The sequence below is a fragment of the Lissotriton vulgaris genome, chromosome 10, assembly GCF_964263255.1.
Source record: "Lissotriton vulgaris chromosome 10, aLisVul1.2, whole genome shotgun sequence".
Classification (NCBI taxonomy): domain Eukaryota; kingdom Metazoa; phylum Chordata; class Amphibia; order Caudata; family Salamandridae; genus Lissotriton; species Lissotriton vulgaris.
In genome coordinates, this window is record NC_141698.1 from 131,663,684 (window position 1) to 131,677,294 (window position 13,611).

A 13,611-nucleotide genomic window follows, 5' to 3' on the forward strand; every position below is an offset into this window, starting at 1 on the left:
CCTCACATGACCAGTAACAGCCTTATAATTTCAGAAACACCCTATAAGTGCCTCAACCTCCAATGTACAGCGGTGCCTCAATTATCCTTCACATCTGCAAGAAATTAGGTTGTTTGTTGACTGGGGTGTGAACCCTGGTCAAGCAGCAACCACAATTCTTGTCAGGGTGAGGCACTAGCCAACCCTAATTTAACCTGTGCTCAAAATCTCTGGTGGCTTAGCACAGAACAGTCTGGCTTAAAGAGGCAATGTGTAAAGTTTTGTTCAAGACTCCAAACAGTAATAAAGTGAAGACACCACACAAAAAGGATCCCACACCAGATTAGAGCAATTGAGTAACTGTTAATAGCTAAAACAAGACCAAAACAACATAAATTCAATATATTGAACCAGAGAAATGCAGGTTTAAATATTTCAGTGAAAAAAGCATCAAAAAACATGAAGAGCAACTGTGAATATATGGTCTCACTGGCTCGGGACAAAGTCACAAGTTTAGGCTGCCCGTGATGGAGTGCAGACCAGCAACAAAGACCCAGTTCGGTTAGCTGAACAAAGTGCCATAAATCCTGGATTGTGGAGCGATGTGAGAGTCTATGTCAAAGTTGATTGCGCAGCCACAGCTATGCATCAGTTCTGATGTGATGCGAAGTCCTGCATCGTCATAAAGGACCCTATCAATGAGGGACGGCGCTCAAAAGTCCGCTATCAAGGATGCGTCGCCCAGTCAGGGCAGTGCGTCAGTTCTGAGGAGGTGCGATGTGGAGCCCGATGTCATTGTCAAGACTGCCATCAACAAGGGATGCAGGGGCCTGTACCGAGGATGTGTGTGCAGCGGTGGTTCCGATGAGACGGCGGGCTGCAATGCGATGCAGGTCTTTGCGATAGGGAAGATGCAGCAGTGACAATGAGTCGGTTCTGCTTGGGGTTGCGACGTAAACAGACGAGAAGCGTAGGTTCTCCTGGATGCACTGAGGCTGGCAGAACATCTTAGGCCCACTTTCAAGGGTTCTGGACTGGGATGGCTTCACTTGGCAGAGTAGACTCACAGATGGCAGAGTTCAGGTGATGAGGTCAAAGCTGATGGAGGCTTCTATCGCTGAGGCTCAAGTCAGGAGGCCAGCCAACTAGCCCTTGAAATTACTCTGTGGACCTTGGATCAACAGATACAGGTTCCGTCCTCACCCAGGTAAGAGAACAGCAGGCAGCAGGTCAGCAAAGCAGGGCCGCAGTCCTTCGAAGCAGCAGTGCAGCAGAGTGGCATCATTTCAGCAGCACCGCAGTCCTTCTTCATTGTCAAGGTATCCACAGGTCCAGAAGTGTATTGAAGAGTTGGTGTCTGAAGTCTACTGTTTATCCCTGGGCCTTCTTTTGAAGTGGGAGCAGCTTTTAGAGGTTTTCCATTGAAGTCGGCAGGCATTCTGCCTTCCCTGTCCTGGCTCCAGGCTAACTACAAGGGAGTATGCTGACTTTTGTGTGGAAAAGACACGCAATTGTTGGACGGAATGTATGACATTGTTCTGCATTCTATTCATCAATAGTTCTTTTTGCATTTGTCAGCCCAAGTGGGATGGGTATGCTCAGACGTGGGCCCCGTGCTCTCCATGCCACTGGAATCAAGCTATCCTGGCTGAAGAGGGGTGAAACCCCGAAAACGGCCCTAGGATGCTTGTTTACAGTCCAGGGAAGACCTGGCCTGGCAGTTCGGGCTGGACTGTTCCCATTGGGTGCAGGGTCAAGACTGATTTGCATATGGCTGGGTCCAGATTGGAATGGCATGCTGAGCAAAAAAACAATGGATTTAGGCCCAGATCTCAGTACTGGGGTGAATGTATGACATTGTTCTGCATTCTGTCCAATAATAGTTCTTTTTTTCTTTTTGCCTTTTCTGTGGAAGCAGGACACACCATATTGAAGTATAACTGGGGATGTGCCCAGCTCCACCCTCCCATCCTACCAGTGATGGCCCATCCAGGCACACCTATGCTCTATATTGTGTGAGGCTGTCTAGGAGGAATAAACAAAGCCCAAATGTTATCTGAACCCAGTCACGTGATCCAGAGACAGGCAGTAGGCACAAAGGCAGAAAAATACAAACTTTCTGAATTTCATTGCATTTTCAGAATGGTATTTTAAAATCTGGGTTTACCACAAGGAAGGATTTTTTTCATTAAAATTCCAAAGACACCAAACATGAATGAGCTACCTGTTGCCATTTGGTTGTTATAGATTGTCAAATGTAATAAGGCAACTCCAAATTTATTCTATAGGAGAGGCAAGCCTTACAGTAGAGTGTTTCACTACCAGGACATGTACAACTTAAACGTACATGTCCTGCTTTTAAAAAACATTGTCCTCTGCCGTATAGGCTATCCAAGGCCTACCCTAGGGATGATTATATGTTTGAAAAAGGAAGGTTTATTTTTCCAGGTCGAAATACCAGACCTAGACATCTGTGAAGGGCTACTTCGGTGGGTGACACAATCTGGGCTGCATGCCCACTAGTAGCATCGAATTGACAGGCCCTTGGCTACTTTACTAGGGGCTTACAAGTGAATTAAAGATACCAATAGGCTATGAGCCAATTTTAGCATGTTTTAAGGAGAGACCATAAGACCTTAAGTTCTGGTTAGCAGTGGTAAAGTGTGCAGAATCCTCAAGCCAGCAAAAATGAAATAATCAAACATGAGGGTTTAAGGCAATATATTAGGGTGAAAACCATGGCAAGGATGCCAGGTCTAACACTATCCTTTATGTTCAGCTACAGCCACACATGCCAACTGCCTCTTCCTACAGCTTGCATATGCAAAGTCCATTCTCCCATCCAGAAACATCCTCTCATGCTAAGTATAGAATCATATGACATATGGTGCCTTTGATGCCCATTGCAGCTTCAAGTGCTTAGTGCAGTCTAAAATATCCAGTGAGCGCCTTGTATGACAGTGCAGCATCATATGGACAGTGTAGTCGCATGTTTACATGAATTGCCTCATATGACCAACCCCAGTACACTCTCATTAACCAAACATCTGGCCTCATAACGTTCAGCACACTACAACATCTGCTGCCCCTGGATTAGTGACAGAATATCGGAAACATAAATATCAAGTGGACAGATTATCGTGTCAAAAATATTGAGGAAAAAAATATCGAGACGGTGAGTGCAAATAGGGAAGTTTAACTTTAATATTCTTGACTCCGGATTTACATTACTTGAAGATATATATATCGTCAAGTTACATATATGTGGAGTTATATATAGTAAAACGGACACAGAAAGGTAGGAGGAGGGCCTGAGGGATTTTAAAGACCAAGACACATTCCCTAGCTACATGTAGAAAAACAAAAGAGTGTCAGAGGGTCTGGCTAATCTATGTGTGGGTCATTAAACTAACATAACCGTGTCAAATCATCTAACCAAAACAGAATTGTTGGATACCAGTGATCACTTACAGGTTATCCATCAGTCACCACACGGAACCGCCCTTCATCATTTGACATTCCTGTTGTTCACAATCATTGGTACGTCACTGGCTCAGGCAAGGGGAGGTCAGTTGGTATAACCTCCTGAGAGCCAAGTGGCGGCCAAATAGTGGTAGAGTGTCACAAACTACCCATCAATTCGTTTGGTGGGTGACTGATTTGCAGTGCTGTGAAAAGGGGTGTGTGGATAGGGTGAGTGAAGATGTATAAAATTGGGTGAGTGAGCAATAATAAGAAAACTTTATTAGGTCATATGCTCGCTCCGCCAACATTACAAAGCAGCATAGGTAGTTTTAACAAATATCTACCTTGATATTAAATTGGTCGACATGTTTCAGCAAACTTCTGGGGACTAACGAGTCCATTGCTTTCATCAGGACCGAAAAACGTATAAATGCTACTGCAAAAAGTGAAGTGAAGTGAAAGAATTAAATTAAACGTGACTTAATACTTATATTTCTTCCAACATGAAAAAAGATCACCTGATATGTGAGGTGTATTCTTTAGTTTGTAGAAAGTATGTTCGTCACTGTGAGGGAGAGAAAAAATGACACAGACTAATTCATGGATAATGACCACTTACATACAAATCAAGCATCATGTTTATTGTACATTGAGCTAATGAGCAAGTGTGAAATTCACACATTGATCTCCTCGATATTACGATATGAGACATAGAAGTATATCGTTCAATAACTCCCTTTTACCATGGTAGTAGGAGTAGAAGGCTCCACCCCGCCTGGCAACGGCTCAGGGGTCGAGGGAAGCACTGCACTAATATAGGAAACAAAAAACAAACAAACAGACGATTTTGTGGGGTGGAGCCTTCTACTTATATTGTAATATCGAGGAGATCAATGTGTGAATTTCACACTTGCTCATTAGCTCAATGTACAATATAACATGATGCTTGATTTGTATGTAAGTGGTCATTATCCATGAATTACTCTGTGTCATTTTTTCTCTCCCTCACAGTGACGAACATACTTTCTACAAACTAAAGAATACACCTCACATATCAGGTGATCTTTTTTCATGTTGGAAGAAATATAAGTATTAAGTCACGTTTAATTTAATTCTTTCACTTCACTTCACTTTTTGCAGTAGCATTTATACGTTTTTCGGTCATGATGAAAGCAATGGACTCGTTAGTCCCCAGAAGTTTGCTGAAACATGTCGACCAATTTAATATCAAGGTAGATATTTGTTAAAACTACCTATGCTGCTTTTTAATGTTGGCGGAGCGAGCATATGACCTAATAAAGTTTTCTTATTATTGCTCACTCACCCAATTTTATACATCTTCACTCACCCTATCCACACACCCCTTTTCACAGCACTGCAAATCAGTCACCCACCAAACGAATTGATGGGTAGTTTGTGACACTCTACCACTATTTGGCCGCCACTTGGCTCTCAGGAGGTTATACCAACTGACCTCCCCTTGCCTGAGCCAGTGACGTACCAATGATTGTGAACAACAGGAATGCCAAATGATGAAGGGCGGTTCCGTGTGGTGACTGATGGATAACCTGTAAGTGATCACTGGTATCCAACAATTCTGTTTTGGTTAGATGATTTGACACGGTTATGTTAGTTTAATGACCCACACATAGATTAGCCAGACCCTCTGACACTCTTTTGTTATATATAGTAAAACTTAACTTACCCATAGAAAATTACCTACACAATATTCTTGTCCTCCATATTTTTTACATGATTTTCTCTCCCACGATATTTGTGTTTCCGATATTTTGCCATGGGTGAATTTTGCGAATCTCGCGTTCGCGAATTTTGCAGATTTGCGAACTCGCAATCCGCAAAATCCGCGAATTCTCGCGAATTTGCGGATTTTTTTTTTGTGTTCGCGCGGGTTTCTGCCAGTTCGCGAGGGTTTTGTACAATTTCGCAAACGCGAACTTACCTGTCGGGTCGCAAGTTTTGCGAACTTGTTGTTTCTACGTGTCCAGCCTGTTTGGGACACTCTTCTTCATCACTGCCACTCTCTGTCACCACTGCCACTCTCTGACTACTCATGCCACCCTCTGGCCCACCCATGCCACCCTCTGTTTCATCACAGCACCCTCTGGTTGTCCAGTCAGTGTACATTATTGTGGCAAAGCAAAGCACACCTTCCCTGCCTCAAGTGACCTGAATTAATTTGGGGCTGATTAATGTGTCACAGAATATTTTTTTAGCTGGCACCTGCTTCCTTAGTGCTTCCTGATTAGTGATCTTTTGCACTTGCTAAGTGCTTTCATTGTTGCAAAATTAGTTACAACACCTGCCCTGCCCCAACTGACAATAATGAATTAGGGGCTGATTAATGGATTTGAACTTCCAGCCTGGCTCCTGCTTGTCTCCCTTAGCTGTAATTCAGGACCTTTGTGGCATATGTGTAACTATTCTGAGGTTCAGAGCAGGGTCACATAATAGTTGCAAGTAGGCAACTGAACTCTGGAGGGGCCCCTCAGGAAGCACTACAGGAAATGGCTACTAATGATGAGCCTGAACTTTTGAACCTGGTAAGTAGTTTCAGTTTTGCTAAGATCGTATTTCTGCAATTTAGCGCTTATTCGCGGGGCGCGAAGTTGTACTGGGAAGCCGCGAACTCACGCGAACAGTGCGAGCAAGCCATAAAATCCGCTGCTCGCGGATTTGCGGATTTTGCGGGAGATTCGCGAATCTCGCGGATTGCGAATTTACCGAAAATCCGCAAAATCCGCGAGCGAAACGGATTTTCCGCCCATACTTAGCCCAAATACCGCTGCCCTTCTCACTGTCTCGATTTTCTCTTTACTAATGCATAAGTGGTCAATGGTTTTGAGCCTGTGGGTGTGGATACTGACAAGGGAGAGAGAAGGGAAGCTTTACTCCACAGTTCTGCCTCTGCTAAGCCTCCTCCTGCTTCAGTGTGGGAAGCTGCCAGGAGTCTGTCACCCAGACACAAAAGTGTTCTCTTACCTAGCCCCCCTTCCACAGTGCCTCCCCCACAGGAGTGGACAGTGAAAAAGTAGAGGTACCACAGCAGTAAGGAAAGGAAAACCCACATCAATACCACCACTGTTAAAATGTGAACAAAATAATAATAGATTCAAAAATATAAGTATTCACTGTGATATTATTTTTGCATCAGCAAAAGCATTTTTATGAAATCACAGTACTGTGATAAGTCTGAAATATGCATGAGGCGACTGAAATTAGCAGTGGAACATGATTTGATTTCTGAAGACACATTTTCTGCAGTGAGTGTGGATTATAAGAATGTGTATATGGTTTAATGATTTTACATTTTTAAAAATGCAATTCCTGCCCCATGAGAACATTTTTAAACAACAGCAAAACAGACTCCTAAATCAAAAGCATAATGCTATATTGTACGTTCTCATGTAGGGTGGCCCGTTGGAAAAATAAGGGGCAGATTTACAATAACAGGCGAATCCCTGCATATCAGCAGGGATGCGCCAGTTATTGTGCGCCACAGCTCCGCCATCATGGATGCGCCGCATTTACAATGTGGCGCACCATAGGGGAAAACTGGCAAAGATGCGTGATGCATCTGTGCCGTATAAGTGGTGCATTGCTGGAGTAGCGTCGCAAGCGCGACGCAGCTCCAGCAATGCTCAGGGGTGCCCTAACTGTCCAATGCTGCGTCAAGCCTTACGCCTGCTTCAAGCAATGCTCTGGGGGCCCTATCTAGTTAATGCTGCGTCAATCCTTACGCCTGCTTTAGGCAGGCGTAGGGTTTTGACGCAGCATGGGCCTAAAAGTTACTGAGTGAAATCTTGTATATTTCACTCAGCCACTTTTAGGAGGCATTCCTGCGCCGGAACGCCCCCCCCCCCCTGCGCAGGAACGCCTACAGGTGGCGCAGGGCTTTACAACACGATGCATCTCCCAAATGCGTCAAGTTGTAAGTATCCCGCACCATGGCGCTGGATTTGCGCCACCGCTGTGTCACAAAAGTGACGCAACGGCGGCGTAAATGAGGTGCTAGTAAATCTGCCCCTAACTTTTTTGTAAAGAGGATCCTCACATGATTCAGCATCCAGCCCCACCACTAAGAAGGCTACAGTGCAATGGAGTGATGAGAGAATGATTAAAACTCAACTCCACTCGCATGTATTTCTCAATACCAATGTGTGTGGCAAGGTCTGTGAAAATGTCTCCATAGCACCAAAACGTTTTTTTTATTTTCAGTTTTGCATTACTCCTAATATGCTCCTTTCCCCTCCTTTGTCTAAGGTCTATCTAAATGCCATGTTAGTTCAGAGAGAGAAAGCCTGCATAAAAAAAACTGAAAAAATGTGTAAATTACATGCTCCTGTAGCTACCTTGTAGCTTACAATAAATATACATTATAATGTGAAAACATATGCATTTTCTTTCAAATTCACTGCAGTATCCATTCTGCACTCTTGTTAGCAGTGCTTAATGCCTCTGGGATGCTATTTGTTCCCCTTAGGAATGTGCGCATGTAATTGGACCTCCATGTTCCATTGCCTGCTTCACATCAATGGATGCTCCTTACATGAACCATCCGCGCATGCGTCATCTCGGATGCTTCAGATGCACACTCTCAGGATTGTAATCTGTTTTCATGCTTGTATTTTTTCAGAATAAGCACTGTCTGCTGGAAGCTGAACTGAGCATTGCAAAGGACTTAATCAAATTGAAGATCTACCCTATTGTGATTTTTGTTAAGGTCACAGAGAAAAACATCAAGAGATTCAGGTAATGATCCTATACAAACTCAGGGGTCCGAATTACCAAGCGTATTGATGGTGAAATTCAGATAAAGGTATGAGATATCACTAGCTTCTACTATGACCATACCCTTCCTGTCAACCTGAACAAATATCTTACCATGTGAGGAGGAGACTGGGCCTTGGATATTGATGTTGTATTGTGTCACACAGTGGCACCTTGTGAATTGGTAGGTATGCCATACTTTTGTCACTAACAGGGTATGGCCACCCAACAGCTTCCTCCATAAATTTGCACTATTGTTTGTTTGTCACACCAAAGTTGCTGCAAGGTGGAGTATTGTTGAGGCATAAAACCAGTGCTTAATTAGTGCCAGTGTTTGCCGGTGCTCAGCACTGCCACTTATTTCCAAATACCGGCACATATTTAATGGATTATACCACATTATGGCACTGTTTGTGTATTTTTTAGCAGAATTCATCAGTGTAGCATTTATTTTAAATGATGGATCTAGCACATGGATGATGCTGGCACTGACTTTCTGCACCAGTGTCTGCAGCTATTGGTATTGCCAGCTGCAGTGGACCCCTGCAAAGTGTTTGAATCCTGGCACTTAATTTTTGTTTTATAAATTAACCACTGCATAAAATGAAAAATTAAAGATAGAAAAGCTATAATATGTACATCAATACATTATACATTATCCACTTAAATGAACTAGAATGTAGTCTACACATGTCTGAGCATAATTTAAGACCCAACAGTGCCAATGGGTCACTAAAAGTTATTACAATGTTTCAAAACAATGGAATATTAGAGTATGTAATGCATGCACACGTACAGTAGGTGTAAATTCTGACTGGCTTTAGGAGGTTGGGTATATTTAAGAGAATGTCAGAGAAGTTGCTAAGGACATGCAGTTCAAGGTAGTAATGTTTTAGGGCATTAACTTACATATGCCTATACACTTACTATTCTTTCCTGTGCACTTTATTCACATTTCAATGGATGTCTGGCAAAATATCCTGGAGGAGTAGTGAAGTGAAATGATTAGTCCAGTTCCCGAAATAAGGGGCTCATTACGATCGCGGACGGACTTGCGTCCGTCCGCGAGCCCTGAGTAGGAGGGCACGTCCGCATGTGCTGCGGCATTCCCTCCTGTGCAATTAGGATGTGACCACCACCCTGGCGGTCACATCCTCTATATTTAACATTGCAGCGGGTGCGGCTTCAAGCTGCACCCGCCGCAATGTTAAAAATGCATACATTTCATTTGTATGCAGAAAGCGGCAGGCACTGTGCGGTGCCTGCCGATTTCTGCATACAAATGCAGAGGGGGTACCATGGGTACCCCGCATGTGCACCCCCTCCCCCCCTTCACCCAGGGGGTCCGCTACGGGCCCCCGAGGTGAAGATCCACGTGCTTTTCCTCGGCAGAGAAGCCGCCGCGGAAAAGCATCTTTTCACAGCCATCCTAATATGTCTGGCAGTGTGTGAGAGACACCGCCACCATATTAGGCCTTTTCCGCCGCGGTTGTAAGCCAACCGCAGCGGAAAAGCGGCGGACTGAAACCAGGACCTACCAGCCATCCTAATGTAGTGGTGGGTCTTTGGTGGGTCCGCACAGGATTTCCCGCATCCTCCGGGTCGGCGGTGGCTTCCGCCGGCCCGGAGGATGCGGAAAATCCTCCATCATAATCAGCCCCTAAGAGTGTATAAAATCTTGTTAAGCACACTAAAAATAGTGATTTAGCCTGAATATGCACAATGCATTCAGAAACAGTTCAACGTTTGCCAAAATCCTAATCCTTCACATTTGTAATACACTGATAATATACACTACACATATGTTACAAACAAAAGGGTGTGAGACAGCATTGCATGTGATTGCCGGAAACATCTGAAAATTCCTTGAAGTGCATTTTGCTTGAGTCACATGGACATGTGCCCGAATGTGGGAAAAATGTAAACTGTGCGTGTGCCAAACTTCCTATTTGCTGACTTTGCGTGTTTATTGCGGTACCTTTATGTATAGCATTTTTCCATATCCTTAGATTCATAGCTGTGGCAGTGCCTTTTGAGTCGTCTTGTCCCAGATTGCTGATGTACACTGGCTTCTCAGAACAGTTTGTGAGGCATGGGCCAAAACTTAATGCAGTCCCTCAAGACACTTCCATTTTTACCATGTGCCCCCAAAGCAGTTGTTTCTATGTTCTATGTAAACATAACATTTGGCACCATCTAGTGGCACATAAATAAGTATATATATAGTTAGGATCAACGTTTCCATAGGAAAAGCGTTTTTTGTTTTGCCAATAACTTTCGTGCCGCTTGACGTATGTTCATGACATTTTCCAAATAAAGTGGGCTGGTGATTCTTGCTGTGCATGGAAAGTTTCGGGGTGATCTGTCAAGCGGGAGACTAGAAAAAGGGGGGGGTCAAAAAAAGTGTGTTACCCATGTTTATTTCCATAGTAATTTTGAACACAACTACAGCCCAAATCATTGGACAGAACTATACCAAACATGGCAAAATGAAGATTTTGTTCTGCAGATCATACTTTCAGTTATTTGGTGTAAATCTGTTTAGTAGTTGTCAAGAGATCTAAGGAAACCAAATTTGGTTATCTGTGAGTGACCTCGAATAATTCTCGAATACTAACGAGCTTGTGTAGAAATCTGCAGAGCTCTAATTGGCTGCCAACACTTCAACCAGAATGTCTAGGCAGCCATCTTGGGACTCTGCTTCAGCCGAGTCCTCAAAATAGCCACTAAAAAAGAAAAGGGGGAATGGTAGGAATATCCTAACTCTCCAGCTCTGGTGCTGGCATCCCAGAGGGACCCCGCCCGGGCAAAAAAGCGAATCCTTTTTTCTTAAAAATTGCAGAAAATTCACGGAGTTTGCCAATTCATGGCCAAAAATGTAAGAAAAAAAAGTGCTGTCTCCCGTGCCTGTTTATCAAGAAGCCTCTGTGTGGGCCAGGACCTGGGGGCATTTTATAATGAAAGGAGGGCCCCCCCTCCTGAGGCTTTTTGAGCCCTGGGGACCACCACCTCCCCGGGGCGTTATTATACATAATGGAGTGGGGCTGGTCAGACCCCCTTCCTGGGCATCCTAGAAGCCCCGGAGACCACTACCTCCCTGGGTTATGTTTTTAATAATGGAGGGGGCCGTGTGCACCCCCCTCCTGGGCTTCTAGAAGCCACCACTCCCCTAGGGCAGTTAAAACAATTTGAGGGGGCTGCACTGACCACCCCAGACCCCGGGGACTACAACCTCCCTGGGGCCAAAAACATATTAAACAATGGGAGGGGGCGCTCCGTCCCCCTCCTGGGCCATATAAGGCCCAGTGGACCACCACCTCCCTGGGGCCAACCCATCAATACAGAAGGATGGGGGCTGCACAGCCCCCCTTCTAGAGCCAATAATGGCCCTGGGGACCACCACCCCCCATGGCCGGCTCCTGCTAGGTCCTGAGTTGCCCACCCCAGGACATAGCTGTTTTCTCTGACTTGGCAGGAGCTGTAACAGCTCCTGCCAAGTCGAAGCAAACACTAAGGGGCACATAAGGATGGTGGGCGGACACTGTCGTAACAAGGGACCGCCCGCCATAAGGGCGGGGGTCCCGTGTGTGCCATTAGGATGCGCCCGCCACTGTGGCGGGCGCATCCTGCATCCCTAACATTGTGGCGGTCGGTGCACTCAGCACAGGTTGCCACAATGCCAGGGAGGCATGTTGTGCACTTCCATGTACAACATGGCAGGCACCGCACGGTGCCTGCCGTTGTTCATGGAACTGCAGGGGGTACCATAGGTACCCCCCATGTGCACCCCCACTCCCCGGAGTCCCTGGGAGCCGGCAACGGGCCCCACAAGCAGACTCTGCACGCCTTTCCGTGGCGGCAATGCCGCTACGGAAAGGCATTTGTTAAGACACATTCTAATATGGCTGGTGGTGTCTATTAGACACCGCCACCATATAGAACCCTTTTCCGCCCGGTCGACATGTCGACCGGGCGGAAAAGTGGCGGACGGTCTTTATCGCCCAGCCATTATAATATGGCGAGGGGTCATTTCTGCTTGGATGGCGGGTGAATCGCCCCTGCCGGACCGGCGGTGGCTATGCCAGCCCGGCGGGGGCGATCCGCCCGCCATCCTATTGGGGCCCAAGTCTGCACTCAGCAAGCAGATGCTGTGAAACTGCTCCCACTTGCTGGGTGTGGAGTTTTAGTCTGTTTCCCTGCCAACAGTCAAGTAGGCAGGAAAATGGCCCAGGCAAAGCTGCCAAGTTCCTAAGCGTGACACGTCCATGTTTTCAGTTTGCTTATGTGTGACATTACATTGTCTTATGTGTGACACACTCAGTGACACTTTCTTGTAAGGAGAGTCAAGAAATCATGCTCATGTAACAAGATAGGATTTAAAACGGCCCCTTATGTGTAACGCAAGGCTATATATGTAACTTTATAATAAATGCAACTCTGTCTGGTTTCCTCCAGGGGCAGAAACACAGGACATCCAATCAAATTTACAGCAGAGTCGCCTCGGTTAACCAAAGTCAGATGAGAAACTTCACACCCCCAGAGCACTGTGAAATAATTAAAGACCAATATTTAGGATTTGCACATTATATCTATCAAGTGGATCCATGTCACAAGTGTGGTGCTTCAACCAGCACAGAGTTTAACTAATCCTTTTATTCTGGGACTTTTTTTTTTTTTAAATTTTTATTTTTGGTGCAAAACAAAGATAGTAGGTACATTGTCATCCATCGCATTTCCATACATAAGTTACTAGGTGAATGAGGTGATACAGTATTCACAAAGGCAAAACTTATAACATCCACAGTAGTATATAGCATTGCGAGTTTCGTTGACGATGTGATGAATAGGAAAATACTTGTGTCGAAAAAATACAGTTTGCAATTTTGTGTTTTGTTGGCTACTATCCGTCTGAGTCTTGCCGTTCGCACCTTGCAATAAACATAAAACAGTAAAAACAGCACACTTTAGTCCGGCACGTATTTGAAGTAGTAGCTTTCGGCACTCGTGGCACAGTCCATCTGTAAAGAGAGCAGTGTATTGTTGCATAGCCCCCTAGTTCCCACTCCCTCCCATGCCACCTCCCACGGCTGCACCCACCCACCTCCGTTGCGCTCGCCCCGTTCACCTAGTTACAACCCAATCAACGCTCCTCGTCACTCTCTGACCCTCCGTCATCATCTTCCTCCAATGGTTCGCAGATATCCCCCCTGTATGCGTTCCAGGATTGCCACACCCCGTTCCATTTACGTGGGTTACCCCTCAATTTGTACACCGCCCTTTCAGTCAACATGAGCATGTCCATGTTGCGGAGCCATTGGGGTAGCGTGGGGAGATCAGCCGACCCCCACTTCTGTGCTATGTCCCGTTTCGCTGTTACCA

At 45.3% G+C, this 13,611-nt stretch overlaps 1 protein-coding gene across 4 annotated transcripts in view; it reads left to right on the forward strand.

The window, feature by feature from the left end:
- Positions 1–13,611, forward strand: part of CARD11 (caspase recruitment domain family member 11) — a 663,926-nt gene that overhangs the window by 629,752 nt on the left and 20,563 nt on the right. For all 4 annotated transcript variants that reach the window (XM_086940703.1, XM_086940702.1, XM_086940700.1 and 1 more), the window contains exon 23: positions 8,099–8,214. In XM_086940703.1, coding sequence (XP_086796829.1) covers positions 8,099–8,214 — 116 coding nt within the window. The remainder of the gene's footprint in view (positions 1–8,098; positions 8,215–13,611) is intronic.